The sequence below is a fragment of the Hemiscyllium ocellatum genome, chromosome 43, assembly GCF_020745735.1.
Source record: "Hemiscyllium ocellatum isolate sHemOce1 chromosome 43, sHemOce1.pat.X.cur, whole genome shotgun sequence".
Lineage (NCBI taxonomy): Eukaryota > Metazoa > Chordata > Chondrichthyes > Orectolobiformes > Hemiscylliidae > Hemiscyllium > Hemiscyllium ocellatum.
This window is the reverse complement of record NC_083443.1, coordinates 22,328,223-22,350,334: the sequence shown is the minus strand read 5'-3', so window position 1 is coordinate 22,350,334 and position 22,112 is coordinate 22,328,223. Positions and strand designations below refer to the sequence as shown.

Below are 22,112 nucleotides of genomic sequence, written 5' to 3'. Positions count from 1 at the left end.
AGAGACACATTAAGAGACATTAGCATGGAGAGATGAGCACTATGCTTGCATTAATAGAGACAGATAGAGATGTCAGTGTCCAGAGCTATGATTGTCTACATGTGTCATTGTTAAGAATGTCAAATCGGGTTTTTTAGGATTTAAAGCATCTTGCAACAGTACTCTGCAGTGACAATCTTATAATGCTGCTCACACACATCGGGGCATGAAGCATTGAGTGAACAGTGGCACCTACTCTGGTGGAGTGCAACCCCAATTGCTCATCCCTTTTTCAGCGCTGGAGCCAGGTTGGCTTAGGCCACCCAAGGACACTGACTACCACGGCTAGCTTTGTCCAGGCTGCCTTTGTCAGTCAAGATGGCCTTTTCTTGCCATTCATGCAGAGAGATACTTCCTTTCTCTCCTGGACAGCCTTTGAGGGAGACAACACTAAAACACAGTGGCACAGTTTGCCTAGTCTGTGCCATCTCCAGTGTTGGTTGATGATCTTATATACCATTTGAGAATTGAGTTATGCTTCTGGGTTGCAGAGAATGAAATGTTGTTTGGTACTTGTTAAATATGGTGCCCAGAAATTGGAGCCTGGAGGCTTTGGCGATGGCAGAATTTCTTGTCTGCCTATAAAATGTGACGGTTTACCCATGTATGCAAATGCAAAGAGCTGCGGAGAGTGTAATTGCGAAGAAAACCCAATCTGACCTGAAACAGAAGTACCTTTGCTTTCAGGCCTGCCTCTACCCTTAAGCAAGATTATGTCCAAAGAATACTACACTCAGTCTGTTCAGTACACCTGGTGAGATTATATCTGACATTGAACTACAATATACAAGCAATCCTAGGCCGGTTCTGGTGCAGTGATAGTGTCCCTACCTTCCTCTGTGGCAGGATGTCCAGGTTCAAGTTCTACCTGGACCAGAGATATGTCATTGCATTATCCAAACAGGCTTCTTAAAAATTCCTCCAACATACCTTTTTCAGAAAAGGTCTGTCAAATGGGATGTAAACCACATCTACTATTCAAGATCTAATGGTCAAATAGATTACGTTGTTAAAGCACTTACCATAGAATGCAGGGTGAGAAAACAGCACCTTTATATAGCTATGCTACACCAGTAAATATGGGCATATTGTCACAAGCAGTGATCTTGGAAGACAAATTAGTACAATGCTTCCAACACATCATCTGTTCAAATTTTCAGAAATGCAAAACTAACTTCACAAAAAACAGGGAGAATGAAACTTGTTCATGACGACCATGTGTGAAAATGCCTAATCTGTACACAAGACAAGAAGTAAATGCTATGCATCCTAGCCAGGGAATCTGGTAATCTGCAGAAGTATCCAAAGAGTATAGTGAGCCTAGATTCTAGAAGTCACAAGACCAAATGTAGCAACATTGAGGAGAAACAGAAGGCAACTCAAGGGACTGTACTGTACTTCAACAGTCATAGAAAACAGACAAAGATAAACTCAGATAACGATGTGGAAGATCATCATGACAACAACCAACACTCTAACCATACACAAGAGACCAATACAGAAATAAATTGAGAACAGGTAAATGGAGAGTCTGAATCTCTAGAAGGTTATGCCATCATGAGATCTGGAAAGATTGTCAAACCGTATGTGAGTTATGCAGACTCTTAGACTATTAATCTCATAATGTTTTAGAAGTTGTTCTAAATGAATGTTGTTGAACTGCCTTAAGAGCTCAGTATACTCCAAGCAGCAGCACAGGAAACTAAGGATGGGTTACTGAGTTACTCTGTTGCTGCAAATTACCAATTTATCTGCTAAGTAAGTTTGTTTGAGATTTTCGAGTAAATTGAAATTTTACTCTTACCAATCCAGTACAAGAGTAGTAATTCTCTGTTAAGGAAACTGCATAACTACAGCTAACCAATCTTGGATGGTCATCAAGAAGTTAAGTACAGGACTCAGAAGCAATTTCTTTACCAAAAGCAGTGAGATTATGGAATTCGCTATCACAGTGAGTGATTAAAGTGAATAATTTTAATGAATTTAAGGCATGTTAAACTAACATAAGAAGCAGAAGGAAATATGGATGCTATGAAGATTTAGATGCAGAAAAATAGACAGAGACTTGGGTAGAGCATATACAGTGCTTTGGAATGCTTGGACTGAATAACTTATTACTGTGCAATATCTCCTATGTGAGGAGTAATGGGGAGACAGTAGGTGAAGGGATATTTTCATTTCAGGCTTATTGGTCCATCTTCTTGCTTTGAATTCAGCATTTACATATGTGTAGTCAACCTTAAGTCATAATTGAACAGAATGTATTCTTTTGGAGCTTAGACAGTCCAGTGAACTCAAATAAACATAACAGAAGTCATTTGTTCTGTTTGCATAGCTTAAAATCAAGTGAATCACATTCTGAACTGCTGTATGATGTAAATGTGCTATTGTTGACAGTAGGTGGTGCTGTAGCTATATGGCTGCACACTCACTGCTTAGTGTCTGTTCTTCAGCTTCAGATTTTTAACCTTTTTTTTCTTCTAACTGTTCATAGGTGGAAAACTCAGGGGATCCTTGGGAAAACTTCCAAAATTCCCAACCACTGACTTATTGGGAATGCGTCTACTTACTTATGGTCACAATGTCCACAGTTGGTTATGGGGACGTTTATGCAAGGACAACCCTTGGTCGTCTTTTTATGGTCTTCTTCATCCTTGGTGGCTTGGTAAAATATCCCTACTACCTTTTTGTGATTAATCTGAGGTCATGGCAACCTGCTTCAAATGGAAAAATAAAGGTCCTCTGTGCATTCCAAATTTCAATTCCCAATTCCCCTCACCTATTCTTTAATAGTACAAATGCTTCAAAATGCTGCAAATCTCAACTCCATGAAATGATTTGGAGAATTTGTAAACAGTTGCTCTCATTTTGTTAATAAGCCTTTTAGATTGTCCCATTGTGCTTTAATATCTTTTTTCAGAATCATGCATGGTGTCCAAAAATCTCTCACTGGGCGCATCCATCCCAGAGGCTGTGCTCCATGTTGCATTGTCAGCTTCTATAAGGTCACTTACACAATTTACAAACTTGTTGACAGATGTCTGGCCTGATGGAAGAGTCAGTTAATTACAGGTCAATCTAGTCATTGTTTATTACGAAGACTGGTGATCCATTACACAGACTGGTTCAGCTCCTTAGTTTCAACCATGCAAATAAATATTGAGTGCACTTTTCATGTATATGAAAATAGCAAACATTTAATATCATTTTTTTTATTGTTCAGTTCAACACTACATGGTCTGTGAAGCTATAATATGTCTATATAAAGAAGAAGAATGTTCACAAACGATTTACCATTTTTTGTTATTTTGTCAAATCTTATGATACTATAACAAGCATAGGTTAGAGGAATTACAAATATGCAATTGAGCTCAGAATTTAAAAGTTTGCTATCTCTGATCATCAAAATGGGCAAGAGTGTTAGTCCTGAAAGCTTGAGCATTCATTGTTTGTGCGCCAAACAGCTGTTGACTTAAGAGTCAACATGGGCCAATGTGTCTGATGTTTGTTACATCATTATCTCAAATGTAGGAGTGGCTAGGCATTGTTATCTGTTGAGAGCAGATGATCAGCTCTTTGTCACATTTTGAAATGAGGGGGCGTCAATGATGATCTACAGGAACAGCTTGTAAAGGAATAAAAACTGAGATCTGTCTTAATTCATTGGGAAAAGACTTATTTATTAAAGAAGACAGTCTATTACATTCAGACTACTTCTGCCATTACAGTGTTATTTTATAAAGCTCCAGCTGCAAAATCTCAATGAACTCATGAGCTTAGTTTATAGTATTATGTTTCTCTACAATCTCCTAGAATAATCAGGAACAGGTTAAATATATTAGAAAAAAAGCAGTTTAATTCAAAATGCCCATTTGGAGGAAATCACAAAATATGTAGATGATGTATTGGATTTATTTATTTATTGGATTTTCAGAAGGCATTTAGTAAGGTGAAATAACATCAGTCATGGAAATCCTGCCATCCGTTAATAAGAATTCCTCTCACAGTTTGCTCTGATACAGTTCAGTGTAGAGAAAAAAATGTAGTTCAGTGTATTAAAAAAAATGCAGACACAGACAGAGAAGCATATGTGGGGCTGGGTGGGTGATGGGGAAAGCAAAAAGTAGGGCTAAATAGATATGCTATAGACTTAAATGATGTGTATACTACAATGCCGTAATGTTTTTGTCAAACAGTTAACAAAATGATTTTGGCTAGATGCTGGAAAGGGTTGACATTGGTAACGGATGAAGATGTCAGTTGTGATCATGGCGAACTGAAAGGAAGACAGAGGATTATGTGATGATAAACGTAAGAAACTGTAGATGCTGCAAATCTGAAAGATAAACAGGAAGTGCTAGAAATTATTTCCAGGTCTGGCAGCATCTGTGGAGAAACAACCAGAGTTAACATTTCAAATTGAATGTGATTGCCCTTCAGGACAATACAGAATTAGAGGGTTAATGGGTAGGACAGACTGACAGATGAAGCAGTTCAGTGTAAAGAGAAAGGAAGTACGTTTCAGCAGAAGTATTTGTGAAAGAAAGTACACCTTAATTCTAACACCCTAAACTAAGGGTATAGCTATTTAAATACAATACAATCAGTTAAAAATGTCTGGGACAATTGGATTTAATGAGTTAGTAAATTAACCTGAGAAAGGGGTTTTAGTTTTAGGCCGATGCCACTTGGGAATTGGATTGAGCCAATTTCATGCCATAATTGTTAATATTTGTGACACTCAGTTGGGTGAAAATTTTAAACAACACCACACAGAAACACCATCACAGATTACTATGGACATCCACTTTCAAATTTTAGTGCCTTCAATCTAACTTTCTTAGATTTCATTTTTTATGGAATAAGGTGTTGACCATATTATTCTGGATTAGTCTGATAGAAAGAACAGAATGGGGCACAATGGAAGCAGTGTGCCCATATATTCCCCTTGTAGGGACATTAAAAAAAAGGATTCAGCCCACCAAATGTAAATAGTCCAGAAAACAGAACTTAATCAACGTATGAATGTTGATCCAGAAGAAACCTGTAACTCACCAATCTGTTTTTCACAGCTTATGTTATCAGGCAGTGAGTTTTATTTTTGTGAATTCACCATTGAGATCCTCTTCTATTGATAATGGTGTGCATTTCCCATGAATAGCTCCATTTCACTGTGAACCAGATGTTGGGATCCCAGTATTGTGATGGTAAATACAATCTGTACACATCAGTTGCTTCACATTTGAACTATACTTTTTTCCTGATTCTGCATCAGAATATGAGATTGCTTAATTTCCACCATTTCACTGCACTCCCAGTGCACAGAACATGAGTTTGGAGTGCAGTGGGGTCAAAGAATAGGTTATCTGTGGGTAACAGCCCTTAAAGGAGCATCGTTCACCCAGAACTACTGCTTGCAAGAAGGTGAAATGGCTGGAATAAGTCAATAAGTAGGAATGGAATCTTGAAGGTCTGTCTGGGAAAACTGATTTTAAAGCTGAGAGACTTCTTACAAAAATAGTGCCAAACCAAGCTAGATGAAGTTTGTTGAAAGCATCAGCACTGTCTCAGCTCTGGTCAGATCCTGGGATCCAGGTGAGGAAGATGTTTAAGAGTAAATATCTTTACACTGAGCTGAATTTTCTAAACTTTCCCCACACCATGCCTGAACTGCATTTTGCTTGATGCTTGGTAAAGTATCCTCCCAGTTTTTCTGCTCTGTGTCCCATTAAATCTGGAAGCTACTGCCAACAGCAGATACATGTGTAATTGATGTTCAGGTACTGACGTGATTGGATTATTGACCTGGCCACTTGGATGACATACATTTCTTTGATTTCTCATTCCAACACGGCACGGTGGCTCTGTGGTTCACACTGCTGCCTCACAGCACCAGCCTTGGGCGCCTGTCTGTGTGGAGTTTGCACATTCTCCGTGTCTTGCATGGGTTTCCTCCAGATGCTCCGGCTTCCTCCCAAAGTTGTGCAAGACAGGTGAATTGGCCATTCGAAATTGCCCATAGTGTTAGGTGCATTAGTCAGAGAGAAATGAGTCTGGGTAGGTTACTCTTCGGAGGGAGGGTATGGACTTATTGGACCAAAGGGCCTGTTTCCATACTTTAGGGAATCTAATCTAAACATATCTCTTTTCTGTTTACTTGCAGGGGAAGGCTGCACATAAAAACAGTACAGATCAATCCACTCTTTGGGTGTTCATTTTATAAGGTTGTAGAAGGGGCCACTTCACCAGTAATTCGGCACACATGAGGAGAAACGTTTGGAAATAGTAACTGAGGAGATGTGCAAGTAATTGACCTGAGAGAAAGCTGGAAGTCATGAAGTTGACTTGCCAATATATTTCATGAAGTTATTTGAGTGCACTAAGCTGTCTTCTAGGTTTGGGGACATCTGTAATATGACTGCCTCACCTGCCTGACTAAGCTGACTCCACCCACAAGGCTATGTGGAGACACATTCTTGTCCTTGATCTGCTTTAACATAGTCTGAACTCAGCTAGTGGGCCGAATTTCTGTCTCTGTGCCAAATAAGAGGGTGCACGGGTCAGAATCCTAAAAATGATTCACTGTGACATATGTCTTCCCCCTCCTAGTTCCACCACTACCCCACTCCCCAATCAATCCCTCCAATTCCCTGACCCCTCACATACAAAAAGCAGTTTCCAGACCAGAAAATTTTCACAACTCCTATTTCCTGTACCCTAAGCAAGAATTCAACCTCAATTTATAGGAAGCTCTGCCATTAAATTTTGTAAAACCCTGGACCTTATGCTGGGAGAAAGTGAGGACTGGAGATCAGAGTCGAGAGTGTGGCGCTGGAAAAGCACAGCAGGTCAGGCAGCATCTGAGTAGCAGGAGAATCAACGTTTCGGGCAAACGTCCGTCATCAGGAATGTCCTGATGAAGGGCTTATGCCCGAAATGTCGATTCTCCTGCTCCTGGGATGTTGCCTGACCTGCTGTGCTTTTCCAGCGCCACACTCTCAACCTTGGATCTTATGCTGCCTTGGCAAACAAGTTGATTAATTTGTCTCCTAACACTGAGAAAGTTGTGGTTGATGTGTAAGGCAGTTGTGGAAAAATATAGTGAGGTCATGGATCTGACTGATGTAAAGTTTAGGATGGTGGTGAGAAATTTGTTTTTTTAGCTGGGTACTGCAAGATCTATTGAGGACGTTGGACATCGATGGCACAGTAGCTTAACTCGGAATGCAGCTTGTTTGAACCTTGGGGCAGCTGCTGAATGTTTCTTATCGGACTGTAGGTAAGGCATCCTGCCACTTGTTATTGCTCACTCCTTTCTGAATTGGTTCTGTGGCAATGCTGCCATGTAAAGACTTGTACAAGGGACTGCAGAATCTTGTAATGATGATTGTTTTCCTACATTTACTGTAGGATTCTCTACTTCCACCTTACCTCTTTACTTGATCAATATTAGCATCCTGACAATCTGTTTCATCAAGTTATCAGATCTCAGCACCCCATGTCAAAGGATGTCTCAGTGGGATCATGGCCGTTATAGGTAAAGCTAGTCTAACTAGGCCTCCCTGTAATCCATTTATCATTGCAGGACCTTGAAGTAAGGCTGCTTTCTCATTAGAGAGAGAGTAATGAATGGTGGTGGTTTAACCTGAGGGTCACTACACCTCAGGATATGGTTGAGAAGGAGAATCCTTCATGATAATCTCAGCCAGTGCAGGAATTAAACCGTGTTGTTGATGTAACTCTGCATTACAGACCAGCTAGCTGACCACTCCCTCCTCCCAAAACTTAGTGTTAATGTAGATTTCTCTAAAGCAAAGGGAGAGTGTCTAATCCCTCAAATATAGAGCAGCTACATGGACACAAATTCCAATCCTTTCCTGTTCAAAATTAAATGACATTAGAAGCAAAGTATTGTCATGCATACACCACCAATAAAACCTAGTACTGTGGGGAATCACACCAGATGGTAAAAGTGCAGGACTCTTTCGTGTTGGCTGGTTTCCATGGAGAAATTACTGAATTCTGTGGCCTGAGCAAACAATGTACCTATTACCTGCAGGATGCATTTATTCACTGCTGGTTGTGAGATTTAACAAGTACCGCCTGCTGTTGTTTGGAAAGATCCAGGGATGTAAACATTGAAGGCAGTAGTTAACTTGACAGCCATTGTGAATTGCCCTATCCTCGGTGTAGCTTCAAAATTTGGTTGAAGGAGATGTCTCTGTCTCACTGCCTCACAAGTGATTTCTTCATTTCCAGCTGCAGATCTTCTCATGTATTCTAACCATGTATATTGCCATGATTGCAACACTCAGCGTAATAATAGGCCCATCATCTACAGTAAAGACATCTTCAAAATTTCCAGAATCTGCAGATCGTTGAGGATGTCCAATTGAGTCTATTTTGGCAAAAGCAAATACCGAAATCCAGAATAAAAACAGAAAATTCTGGAAGCGCTCAGCAGGTTGGGTAGCATTTGTGTAGAGAGAAACAGAGTTAACGTTTTGAGCTGATGCTTTTTCATTTACACATTTAAATTATATTTAGGCTCTGGCCAATTCTCTTGGAAACATCCCATGAGAGAGGGAGGTGGATTTTACAAAGATTTGATTAATTTCAGTCCCAAAAGTGAAAAGAATAACAAAATGGAGCAATCATTGGACTCGCTTAAAATTATTTGTTACAGTTAGGATGCTCTTCAAGCAAATTGCCTAATGTAGCTGAAGGGCCCACCAACAAGTTGCCATTTAATAAGCAATTGCAATTCTCCTAAGAGCATGACAGCACACTTTTGGACAATTGGCTAAACTATTTGGCATTTGGGCTTCCTTAGCTTAATACATTTTAGACACATAGGACTTCAGAACCACAAGCACTTTCTGACCACGGAAGATGCAGTTGGTCTTGATTCCAAGAATGTAACTCGCCCATCCCCAGTGTGCAGCTATACTATTAGCCATCCACTCGATTGGCCCCATAAAAATCACAACTGGTACAAGTGTTCTGGTACTGATTACATTTCCACTGTTTTGACAGAAGAAGAGGCCTTTATTTTTACCTATTCCTTGGCAGGTTTGCAAACAGTTTCTGGGCAACATAGAGGCAAAGCAGTGGGGGTTCATTGAATTATGTTTTGTGACTGAGGAAGATTAGGACCATTAATGTTCGCACCCCACTGTCCTTGCCATATGTTGACTCTGCAAAGGCAGCCAGAGCTATTCATCCCCAGGGTGTTTTAATGCTTAAACTGTATGTTATCAGGCATTTTCTTCTAAGTGCTTCTCTTGGAATGGAATTCTGTGATGGTCTTTTTAAGATTTAAGGCAAACAGGCTCTTAAAAACAGGGAACAACGAAATTTACTGTGCGCTAAAATTATTGATAAATATCAATATAATTATAAGAAGTGAACAATTAATGTATAACTTTAATACCTGAAGTATTATTTGAAATTGTGCTATAATTTATCAATTGGAACATGGCAGGCGACAGACAGTGGCTTTGTTAATGTAACAATAGCCTCATTTGCAACGTTGTGAAGCATCTAACTATAAAGTAAAACATCACAGTAATTCCAAATGTTACGTTTAAAATATTGCGGTTTCACAGAAAACAACTTAGTCGTGAAGGGGGGGAATTAACATGTTGACTCATTAGTAAGTTGGTTCAAAGGCAACTCTACCCTCTTGGAGACTTTTAGAAAAATATTATTTTTTGTAATATAATTGACTGCAAAGTAAGCCCCTTAGCCTATTTTGTGCAGCTGTGCTGTAAAGCAGTCCAGTATGTTAAAAGACTGTATTTTATTCAACAGCAGGGGATGCCATTAATTCTTTCTCATGCAGTTTTGCTGAGTAGATGTATTAAAGTTTAAGCATGCAAGCTGCCCACTGTTGAGATCAGTCAATGAAAGCAGACTTGCTAACTGGCAAATAGGCAGGGTATTCTGTAAATTGTTTAATATTTTGCTTCTTTATTTTATTCCGATATTATATATATTTTGTTCTGCTGGAAACCCTATCTGTAGCAGCTGTAGACCTGCTGTCTTTTATGTTAGGGTCCACCAAACACACTTGGCTTCCAATTAACTTCAGCAGGTATATATAGCAATCAGACTGTGCATCTTTAAAAAGATAAACTGATTACATTCAGCTCCAATCTAGCAGCAGAGTAATACATTGTGTCTGAAATAACTTCACAAAGGCCAATCTTCAGCCAACCATTTATTTACATGTGGAAAGTCAGGATGTCTGACATTCTTGCTTTACAAAGTTAAAAATCACACAACACCAGGTTATAGTCCAACAGATTTAATTGGAAGCACACTAGCTTTCGGAGCGATGCTCCTTCATCAGGTGATAGCTCCAAAAGCTAGTGTGCTTCCAATTAAACCTGTTGGACTATAACTTAGTGTTGTGTGATTTTTAATTTTGTACACCCCAGTCCAACACCGGTATCTCCAAATCATTCTTGCTTTAGTTTGTCAGTCAGGGCTCCCTCATTGGACCACATTAACAGCCCCTATCAAGCAACTCATATTCTGTGACGTCCGCTTGGCTGACCTTGTTATGATTACTACAGTGTCAGGGTCCTGGAATATAAAATAACATGCAAGATTGGCTGACAGGAGAAGATCAGCTAATCTATCTAGTCTTCGCAGCATCTTGAACATCTTGAATGAACATGCCTTCCTTTCCACCCAGTGACCATGGAATCTCCTCCGAGATAGAGAATAAACAGAAAACCCCAGGCCCACCTGTGAAGAAAGCCTCTCTGACTCCCCGTGATAACTGGTTAATCCTTTAAGAATTAGGAGCATCATCTGTGGGTGCAGATATGATCAACTGACTGGCCTCTTTCTGGATGTAAGTTTGCTCGAGCTGGAAGGTTTGTTTTCAGACGTCTGAAAACGAACCTTCCAGCTCAGTGAGCAAACTCACATCCAGGGTCTCTTTCTGTTGCAATTATTATATGGTTCTATGGATGTCACTGCAATATTTTACATTTAAAACATAACTCCAGAAAACTCCACTCCTATGTCTTGGTCCACCTACTTAAAAACATATTATTGATGTCTTTTTTAATAATATGAATTAAACTGCACCCCCTTTCTCTCGAAGTAAAGCTCCCTGACTCTACAAGTCTTAGCTATGTCTCATTACCCACCCCATTCCTTCTCAGGCAGCCTGTGTAGACAGTAAGACATCAATTAACCATCTCCCTTTGAGTTTACCATCAGTTGTGCAGTCACTAGGGGTCGAGAGGACACAGTGAGGGAAACAGACTACCCTATATCCATTTTTATGAAATATTCTACCAATGGTAGGTACCCTATCTTGAAACTGGACAATTAAACAATTACAAATGTATCATCCACTATCTTGTGCAGTCTGCCACATATTTTATCAAAGTTTTGACTTGCAAGATTTGCATTTGCTATTCCTGCTGGATCCCTTGATTGCCTATCAGTAAGAGGTGAGAGGAGATGACACAGGATTTTAGTGAAGAGTCAGTTATGAGCATTCACTACTTGAGGATTAAAAAAAAGTGCATTTTAATGTTCATTAAGATGGGTGAATATCAATGTTGGAAATGGAACATTTTCCACTCTGAGCACCCTGGGTTGTCATTAAGCATTCCATACTTAGCTATATTATAGCCAGGTGTAATGTAAATCAAAGATATGTGTTGAGCTGTGAATTACGATTTATTTCCTATAACAGAATGACTTGACAACTCTCAGCTAACAATTGCAAATGAATTATGGTTACCAGCTGAGTGGGATATAGATCATATCCCACAGCTCATCATCTGCTTGTGTTGCTCATTTTAAGTAATTAAAAATCATAAAAGTTAGGCATAAATGTAAATTTTACTTCCACTAAATTGCTGCTCATGCTGTGGAAAGCATCCAAAACCATCACATTTACTCACCCTGTCCTGCTGTCTACTTTGGATTGTGACTTCATTTTCATGCAATGTAGAAATGACTTTATTGAGATGGCCTTACGATTTGACACTGCCATAGCATGAAGCTTAGAAAAGAGCTGCAGGGCATCTCGCAACTGCTTTGTTTCTGGCCTAAATGATGTTGCTGGGCTTAATACAATTCCTGTTCTGATTTAGGAGCAGTTCTGTTAAATATGATGGTATCCGCACACCAAAATTGGCACTCCTCCAGTCCTTTTTACGCAGGGCCACATCAAACAGGCAGAGTGTCAAAAATCTACAGATTAATTTTGGGTATAATTCACTGTTGATTTCCATATTGAAATGTACACTTCTTCAAACATTTGCTTTTTTTTTAATAGGGTAGAGTTGCCTTTAAATACGATAAAACAATACTGACATAGTTAATGAATGCAAATTGTTTTTTTAATGTTGTGAGCGGGATTATATACAATCAAAATGTATTATTAATCTTCTGTGTTTTTAAAATGAGCTGGTGAAAATTGGTAAAATTTTAGCTGTTACTCATTTTAAAACCAGTTCTATGAGCAACTTTCAGTGACGTAGATAATGTAGAAAACATTTGTCCTGCTTTATGTGATAGTGCCAGGTTGCTGTTTTGAGCAGTTCTGTTTTATGTAATAATTTTCCACATATGCCACTGACCATAATCCCTTCTGTGTGATTTGTTCCTCTTAATAAAGTGTATGTTTTAGATTTTTTTTAGTGCGGTTTCAGGAGCCCTGCCCTTCTGTGTCCTTCTCCAACTGCCAACAAACACATGATTATAGAATGCACTGTAGAGCCTGCACCCCTGGATGAGAATAAACCAAATGTATTAGTAACCATTATTGACGTGAACTCAGAAATTGTTAGGGGTGATATTAATGGGTGAATGCTTTCATTGTAGACATTGCCAGATACAGTGTTGACAGCTTTGTAATGTACCCCAAAGGAAGGTTAGTATTCATTCACTGATGTTGATAGCAGTCATTGTTTGGGCTATGGAATCCAAAATCTTAAGCATCAATTTCAGGTGTTCATTTATTTAGACAATGTAATGATTCATTGGACCACAAGGTTAAGGAGCAGGAAAAGACTGTTTGGTCCTATGAAAAGGCTCTGCCATTCAATAAGATTGTGACTGAATTGGTTGTAGACTTAATTCCACTTTTCTGTCAGTCTCCCATTTCCCTTGACTCCCTTGTCTATCAACAATCTGTTTAACCTTGAATAAATTCAATTCTCCACCTCCACTATTTTCTGGGGAAGAGAATTTGATAGACTAAAGATCATTCAAGAGAAATTTCTCCTGATCTCCATCTTAAAAATGAGACCTTTTATTGAACTGTGTTCCCTAATTTGGGGGTTTCCTGCAAAGAGAAACACTCTCTCAGAATCCACCCTGTCCAGTCCTCTGTTTTGAGAAAGTCACTTTTTATTCTTCTAACCACCAATGAGTGAAGACAATGTCTTCAATTTTTTTCATAAGTCCTTCCTCCCAGGAATGAATAAAGTTAACTTTTCCTGAATTGGATTTAATGTAATTATATACATTATTAAATAAAGAAACCAAAATTGTACACAGTAATCTAGTGTTCTCCAGAGACCTGTACACTGCTGTCAAATTTCCCTACTCTTACTCTCTATTCTACTCTCTTTGCAATAAATGCCAAACTTCCAATTGTCGTCATAGTCATTTGAAGTACCTGCAAAGTACTATTTGGTGATTTGTGTACAAGGATTCCCAAGTGTCTTTATACCTCATAGTTCTGCAATATCTCTCCATTTAACTGGTATGCTTCTTTGTTTTCATACCAAACTGGACAAGTTCACATTTTCCCACTTCATGCTCCATCTGCCAAACTTTTGCCTACTCACTTAATCTGTCTATAACTCTTTGCAGCATCTATACCTTCTCCTCATTACATATTTCCTTACCTGTTTTGCTATCATGAGTACCATACATTTAGCTACCATACATTCAATCCCCATCTCCAAATCATTCGCTCCAGATCATTGATCTCAACTGTAATAGTGGAGGTCCCTGCACTGATCCCTGTGGCACGTCACTATTTACTGTTTGCTGAAAGCTGAAAATTACCCATTTCTTACTTTCTGTTTCCTATTAGCTCATCAATCCTTGATCCATACTAATACCCCCTTATACCATGGGCTCTTATTTTTGCAATAACTTTTAGTACGGGACCTTATGGGATAGCTTTCGGAAATCCAAGTATAACACATTTACAGCTTCCCCTTTATTCACCTCGCTTGCTACTTTTTCAAAGAACAGTAATCTATTAATTAAAACATGGTTTTGTTTTCGCCAAAATCATGTCAACTCTACCTGATTTTCCAAGTATCCTGTTTTAACCTCCTTAATAATAGAATCTAGCAATTTCTTTATGACTGCTGTTAGGCTAGTTGGCATACCGTTTGCATCATCCTGTCTCCCTCCTCCCTTCTACTAATGTGACATGAGCTATTTTCCAGTCAGCTGCGACCATTCCAAAAGTTAATGAATTTTGGAAGATTAATAACCAATGCCTGAACTATTTCTGCAGCCACAATTTTTTTAAGAAGACCCCAGATGCATGCCAACTGTTACTGGGGCCCTGTAAGATTTGAGATTTAATAGCTTCCCGCACCTTTTTCCTTGTGGTGGTGATTGTTTTAAGTTCTTCTCTCCCTTTTTCTTAATTTTCAAGTGACTTTGGGAAACTTTCTAAGCCTGCTACATGAAGACAGACATAAAATAACTCTTCAACATCTCCTTCATGTTTTCCTTGATCAATTCCCCAGACTCAGTGTCTAAAGGACCATCAATAGCTTTAGTGTCTTATATAAATACTTGTCCAAACTCTTGCTATCTATTTTATATTACTAGCTAACTTCCTCTGAGACTCTACGTTTGTTCTGCTATAATACGGTAGTTCCGTTCTCTTGTGTTATCAGAAAATCAAGTAATAGCAACACCATTATAACCAAAACATGCTTTACAAGAAAGAGTGATCCCAACTCATCAATTGTGTTAAAGTGAATTTGTGTAAATGAAATGCATGTTATAGCAGAATAGCCTGTTTTTTCTCCAACCCTTATTTAGTCATCCTTTGCTAGCCCTTAAAATCTGTCGATCTGCTGACCTATCTCTAATCTTTGTAGAATTATAAAACATTCCATTCAATTTGATCCTGTTCCTAACTTCCTTATTTAGCTAAAGATGGTGCAACCTTCTTAAAGAGCCTTTCTTCCTCATTGAGATCAATCTTTTCTGAGAGTTACTCAATATCTCCTTTGAAAGTCTGCCATCGCATTTCCATTGTTGTACTTCTTAATCTAGTTCCTATTGTAGTTACCTTTAATTAGGCTCAAAACGCAAGTTTTGGATACATACTTCTCTCCTTCAAACTGCTGCACATCCTCATGAGGTACTGCTTTTAAAGTATTTCTTGACATATTCAATTCAGTCACAACATACATGATATAGTAAATATTTATTAGCCACTTCTGACCAATTCTAAAATGAGGGTGTAGGTTTGCTCGCTGAGCTGTAGGTTTGATATCCAGACGTTTCATTACCTGGCTAGGGAACATCATCAGTGGCGACCTCCAAGTGAAACGAAGCTGTTGTCTCCTGCTTTCTATTTATATCTTTCTCTTGAATGGGGTTCCTGGGGTTTGTGCTGATGTCATTTCCTGTTCGTTTTCTGAGGGGTTGATAGATGGCATCTAGGTCTATTGTGCTTGTTTATGGCGTTGTGGTTGGAGTGCCAGGCCTCTAGGAATTCTCTGGCCTGTCTTTGCTTAGCATGTCCCAGGATAGATGTCCCAGTCGAAATGGTGGGTTTTTTTCATCCGTGTGTAGGGCTATAAGGGAGAAGGGGTCGTGTCTTTTTGTGGCTAGCTGGTGTTTGTGTATCCTGGTGGCTAACTTTCTTCCTGTTTGTCCTACGTAGTGTTTGTGGCAGTCTTTGCATGGAATTTTATAGATGACATTGGTTTTGTCCATGGGTTGTACTGGGTCTTTTAAGTATGTTAGTTTTTGTTTGAGAGTGTTGGCAGGTTTGTGTGCTACTAGGATTCTGAGGGTCTGAAACTTCTTTTATATATGGTAAGGTGGTTAGGGTTTCTGGCTGTGTTTGGTCTGCTTGTCATGGTTTGTTCTTGAGGAATCTGCGCACTGTGTTTTTTTGAGTATCCGTTCTTCTTGAATATGTCATATAGGTGGTTCTCCTCTGTTTTTCGAAGTTCATCTATGCTGCAGTGTGTGGTGGCTTGTTGGAATAGTGTTCTGATACAGCTTTGTCTGTGTGTGTTGGAATGGTTGCTGGTGTAGTTGAGTATTTGGTCAGTGTTTGTCGATTTTCTGTATACGCAGGTTTGTAATTCTTCCTTGTCCTTTCTTTCTACTGTGACGTCCAGAAATGCAAGTTTGTTGTCAGTTTCTTCCTCCTTGGTGAACTTTATGCCTGTGAGGGTGTTGTTGATGATGTTAAATGTCTTTTCTATCTTGTTTCGTTTTGTGATGACAAAGGTGTCATCTACATAGCGAACCCAGATTTTTGGTTTGATGATTGGTAGGGCTGTTTGTTCTGGCCTTTGCAAATCTGGACTATGATGCGCGACGATGGGTCAGACTATTGGTACCTTGTGTAAAAGCTCACCTATGGAGACATCTAAAAATGAATCCCAACATAAATCATTCGGAAACTCATCCAGATACAGCTCTCAGATGCAGCCTATCACAAGCGAAGTGTTTGTTGCACAAAACATGGCAGATAGAAATTTTCTCTTGATTGCTTTTGCATTTTTTTTCCTTCAATGTTGAATCTTGTTAACAGACTTTTTGGATTTGTTTGGCTGTTACATGATCAGCTCTGTGTTTTTAAAACATTTTTATTTCTTTCAAAACATGATTTTGGTCCAATTATTTTCATTGAAAAATTTCCTAAAACTCACAAACTAAACTGGTGCAAGCTGTTCTAAGTCCCTGGCCTCATTTATTCATTTAGAGAGCATAACTTATTTGTTACCTCTACTGTACTATTAGAAAAATATCTCTTGAGTAGCTGAAATATTTTCACAACTTTAGTTCAAAAAGCTCCAATTTCTTTAGATTCCTAAGCACAAAAAACCCTTCTCTTGTAAAAGCTTAGCCTTTTTGCTTTGTGAGTTCTAGTTTTAGCAGAGCTGAGATTTTCTTCACAGATCTGACTAATTCTTTTACAATTTCAGATCTTAAGAACATCTTCTGAACCTTAGAACACAGCATCCCATCCCCTCTTTGGCCTCTCTTTTTAGTCTATTCTTCTGTCTCCTATCTTCTTCTTAGGCCATGTTTGCGAGCTACGTCCCTGAAATCATAGAATTAATAGGAAACCGCAAGAAATATGGTGGTACCTATAGTGCGGTTAATGGAAGAAAGTAAGTATCCCATGGGCCTCTGCTGCCTCTATTGCAGTAGAATACTCTCTGCATGCCATTTTCTTTTTCTGTTTCATGCATGTAGGCAATGTTTGCTCGCTACGTACCAGAAATTGCTGCTCTCATCCTTAATCGGAAGAAATATGGAGGGACTTTTAATGCGACTCGAGGCAGAAAGTAAGTCGAACCAAACAAGGTGTGCTTGTGTGACCACTGAACCCTTATTGGTGACCTCTGACTCACGGATCTAATAATTTGTTTGTGCCGTGATGTCAAATGTTACTTTAGGATTGTCACACTGTCTTTGCAGTCCTAGGTTATGATAAGGCACATGTCACAGTTGTTAACTTTTATTTTGTTAGTACCTCAAACACAAATTCTTGCTGTTTTATTAGTCTGTGGACAAAGAAGAGTCTGAAGAAAAACATGGCAGCCAAACTCTTCTAGCGCCTTGTTTTTGGTTTTCACCAAAGAAAGGATAATATTATAGTCTTTATTTTCATATTTACAATGTCATTTAAAATGATTTATTTCAAACCTTGCTGAAAAAAAATCTAAACTTGTAGTCAGTTCTTCCATTGCTCTGACATTTTCAACTACTTTATTTCCTGCGTGCAGCTTGTATTTTCCATGTTTCATTCAAGTCCATGTGACTCTTCCATGGAAACCATTTCATGAGAGCTTGCCAGAGGCTCATCTGTCACCAGTGTTCAGTTCTGCAATACTGTGTGGTCTAAAGCCATGGCCTGATTTTCAGTCAAAGTCCTCTAAACCTCCCTTTCCTTCCACTCCCCCAAACTCTGAAGGCCTTAACTCCTAGCCCTTCCGATTCTAAATGCTTTTGGCTTGCTTTGCAGTCTCTGTCAGCTGTCTGCTTGGCTGAGCAGGCGTTTTGCTTGGAGATAGTCATTGTTTGTTGCTTCTGCTAATTTTTGTCTTTGTGGAATCCCTCAGATTTTCAATCCCACCCTAAGTGAAACTCTGCTCTTTCATCAGCACACAAACTGCCTGGTGGAGATAAAATTTCATAAAAACTGTCTTAATTTATGTGTGGTTTAAATTTTTTAAAGCCTTTAGTCACTTAGATTTTGCATCAGTGCTTATATAGCTGGGAAACACTGTGTGAAAGTCAGTATCCTTTGTTTTTCAGTCTCATTTGCCCATTAGCAGAAGAAGATTGACGATATGTTATGTTTGGCGAACATTTTGGTTTTCATTTGGATCCTAATGTTGACAGAATGAGTTGTCAGAATCTTCAGAACCCCTGCCCAGTAGATAAGAAAGACCATGTGGTTGTAATTTACAGCCATGCAGCATCTTTAACCACAGCTGGCAAGTGTGGCTTCTGGCCTCAGCCATGATAGCTGGCTGGAGTTCTTGTCTTTCATATGAGTCAACTTTTTTTAGTCAAGAGGAAGTTGATGTGAAGTGACATTTTATAAACAACTTATTTTCCAACTTTCTAATTTTAACATATCAATGTAGCCCTCGACATAAACATTCATTTTGTACAGCAACAGAATGTCTAAATACCAATTAAGATAGCTTGCAGTTTGTTGGCTGTCACTATTCATAAAGCAGTCGATGAAAAGAATTAGAACAAATAAAGCCTGCCATCAGATTATGAAGTTGCATTGCGTGAATCCAATGCACCCAAGCAGGCAACCACTGCTGCAGACTGACACGCAAAGCAAAATGTACCACGGTTTCCTCTTTGATCATCTTTCTGAAACTTGCGTTCTTTAAGAAGCTTGATCACATTACAACCTAACAGCACTTTCTGTGAGAACAATTATTCTTTTAATGCACAAATGCGATGACATGAGGATTAGAGCAGTAGACAGAGGTGTGGCTGAGTCTGGTGCTGATGTTGGAGCTGCTCTTAAACCTGTCAGCCCCTTGGGTTCTCTGTTGCATGGCTGCATTTGCACATTAATTCACCATAACCCTGGTTTATTCTCCTTGTGTTTTATGTCTTTTGGCTTTCTGTTGTGCTGTTTATTTCTTTCCTCTTTAATATGAATGATAATTGTGTTTGACTGCTGCCTGTTTCCAATAACATTTGTGCTCAGTCGGGTTGTCCGCTGAGAGTTTTAAGCTGGTTTTGCCTCTGAAAATGTAAACATTGAAGTATTTGTCAAATTGAAGCACTATGATAACTAAGGTCTGAGCAGTTACATAGTTGCTTCCCAAGCCCTGCTCCCATCTCAACAAAAATAAATAAATGGACTGCCAGATATCAGCCACATGTATGCATATTCTGAACAATGTCAGGCATTGGTTGTATCTCTCTTTCGTTCCCTTTCCAGAGATTTGGAAACATTGATGCCTATCTGCTGAAAAATTAGTAATTTCTGGAAGTTTCCCTCTCCTTACTATCACTACAGTACTTCCAGTACTGTACTCAAGAGATTAGGAAAAGATTCTCCACCACTATGCCACCCACTGCTTGCACAATGTTGACTCTTGCACGGTTAATCCAATTGTTGTCAGCCATTTCAGCTGTAAGGATGTGACATTAATGGCTGCCAATGGTAAGTGAGGATCATTCCTAAGTGCCCCAATGCAAGCAGGGGACTTAGTGCATTGATTATGGAAATAACCCAATGTTCATTTTTCCATCTTCCCTTTTAGTTTGTCTTTCAGGTTTGGGATGAGTTGAATGAATATGTTAAACTTGTAGCAACCTGTAATCTGAAGCTGGTGCAAGTGAGAATCTTACTATCATTTGGAATTCATGAATTGCACTGCAACTTTGACCTGTGCAATGTTTAAGGTATAAAATAGTTCATCACAAGATAGGAATGGTAGCAATATGCAAATGCCAGCTGAGCTTCCAGTGAATTAGCACTATTAAGGTCATAAAGTGACATTTCTCAATGATGCCAGCTGTACCCTATCTCTGATCTCCCACTTCGCAGGGTGAGGAAATCCTGCAGCAGCTATAATGGAAGAAAGTAAAAATATCAGAGTATTTTGCACTATTAAGTAGTCTTAACACCTAACATTGTAAAATGTCAGTTGTAATGTTAACATCTAATTCGGTGCAAAATGCTGTTGAGTAAAAAATCTGATGTAAACAAGGATTCTGATTCCACAATTTGTGTCAACAAGGTTTTTTTAAAGGTGATCTTCATATTTTAAAGTAATTTCTTGTGCTCAAACATTAGTTTGGACTCTGTTCCAAATTAGCCTCTTCATATAATTATATCAAAAGTTAAGACTGAAACAGTGCTGCATTGTTACAAAAGAGGAATGAAGTTTAGGAGGCATCTACTTGAGATTAACGATCACTTGTTTCAGTCACTATTGCACCAAATGCTTTCCTCCTCCACAATAAGGTAAGGATACTTTCATTACTGTTTTGCATCTTGGTCATGGATTTTTGTCTTGGAAGGTCTGTTTCCCTCTTATTCTGGTGATGGTGGATTTGTTTCTGAAATGGTGGCTGTCTGGGGAGGGAAGTCTCAGATAATTCATATTACTCCCAAATTCTTTGGATAATGCATTTGTGTGTGAAAGTATTGTATTTGCGCTTACAATCAATGTCAGACAATTTTTTAAAAAATGTGCTGAAATCCGACAGTCCAGTTATGTATTTTAATCTTGCCAAGGTGTTTCTGGGTGTGTATTAGGTGTCTGGTGATGGGTACCTGTCTGAATCTTGCAGGGTATTTGCAGGTATCCATCAGATGGCTGGCAGTCTGGTGGTTGGAATATATCTGCTATCATTGCTATTTGTGAGTATGTTTTATGTGTCTGTTGTCTGGTGATGGGTATGTATCTGAGTCCTCTCAGAATACTTTTGTGTATGCATCAGGTGTCTAGCAGTCTGGTGGTGGGTGTATGTCAAACTCCTTGCTGATTTAGAAGAGACTTCTGCCCCTACGTTTCCTTCATTTTCCACCAAGCCCTGTCTGTGTTCTGCAGTTAACATCCCAGTAGAACTTCCTCAGCCATTGAGACTCTGGAGTTAGTGCATAAGGTTGTACCTGTCACCTTTGTAGTACTGCCAGCAGCCTCTTTCAGTGTCTTGCCTTGAGCAACTGGTTCCTGCTGGTGCTGACAGGGTCCCAAAACTACACATTCAACTTCTTGTCATTTTTCCATTTATTTATAGAAGATAGTTAACATCCAAAATGATTATTCATGCAATCTGAAAAAGAAACTATGTTGATCTTTTCTATTCAGTTTACCTGTTCTGGTATTGATACTTTAATTTCTAATGCTCAAGGACTCTGCAGCAGTTATAGAAATTGCTTACATGGGAGATTCTGCACAGTGTGACTGGACATCAGATTGGTGTAGCAGCATAATTAGGCAAGGCACAAGTCCTCATAAAACAAACTCCCCTTGTTAAAACATAGGTAGGTGGATGGGAGGGAGATAGAGTGATCATTTAATAGTTATTTTTACAACCAAATGTCTTCTATTTAATCCAAGGCTGAAGTAAAGGTTTTGGCCATTCTGGAAATGGTACTTGGGATACCAAAAAAAATTTAAATGACAAGAAACGATCCAAAGTATCAACTAGTCTTTAATGTTTATGTAATTGTACTTATCACTAAAACCTTTTCTTCTCTGTGAGGAGAGTAGTGTGGGGAGCTTGTCTGAAAAGCCAGATGTTTTTATTCTGGTTTATGAACTACACATTCAACATGAGTTTCACCAAAAGATGTTTTTTTTGAAAATTTAATA

The 22,112-nt window shown here is 38.9% G+C and overlaps 1 protein-coding gene across 7 annotated transcripts in view; it reads left to right on the top strand.

Annotated features, from left to right (window-relative positions):
- kcnma1a (potassium large conductance calcium-activated channel, subfamily M, alpha member 1a) overlaps window positions 1-22,112 on the top strand; it is an 858,112-nt gene that overhangs the window by 586,212 nt on the left and 249,788 nt on the right. For all 7 annotated transcript variants that reach the window (XM_060854015.1, XM_060854014.1, XM_060854016.1 and 4 more), the window contains 2 exons: window positions 2,534-2,704; window positions 17,323-17,414. In XM_060854015.1, coding sequence (XP_060709998.1) covers window positions 2,534-2,704; window positions 17,323-17,414 — 263 coding nt within the window. The remainder of the gene's footprint in view (window positions 1-2,533; window positions 2,705-17,322; window positions 17,415-22,112) is intronic.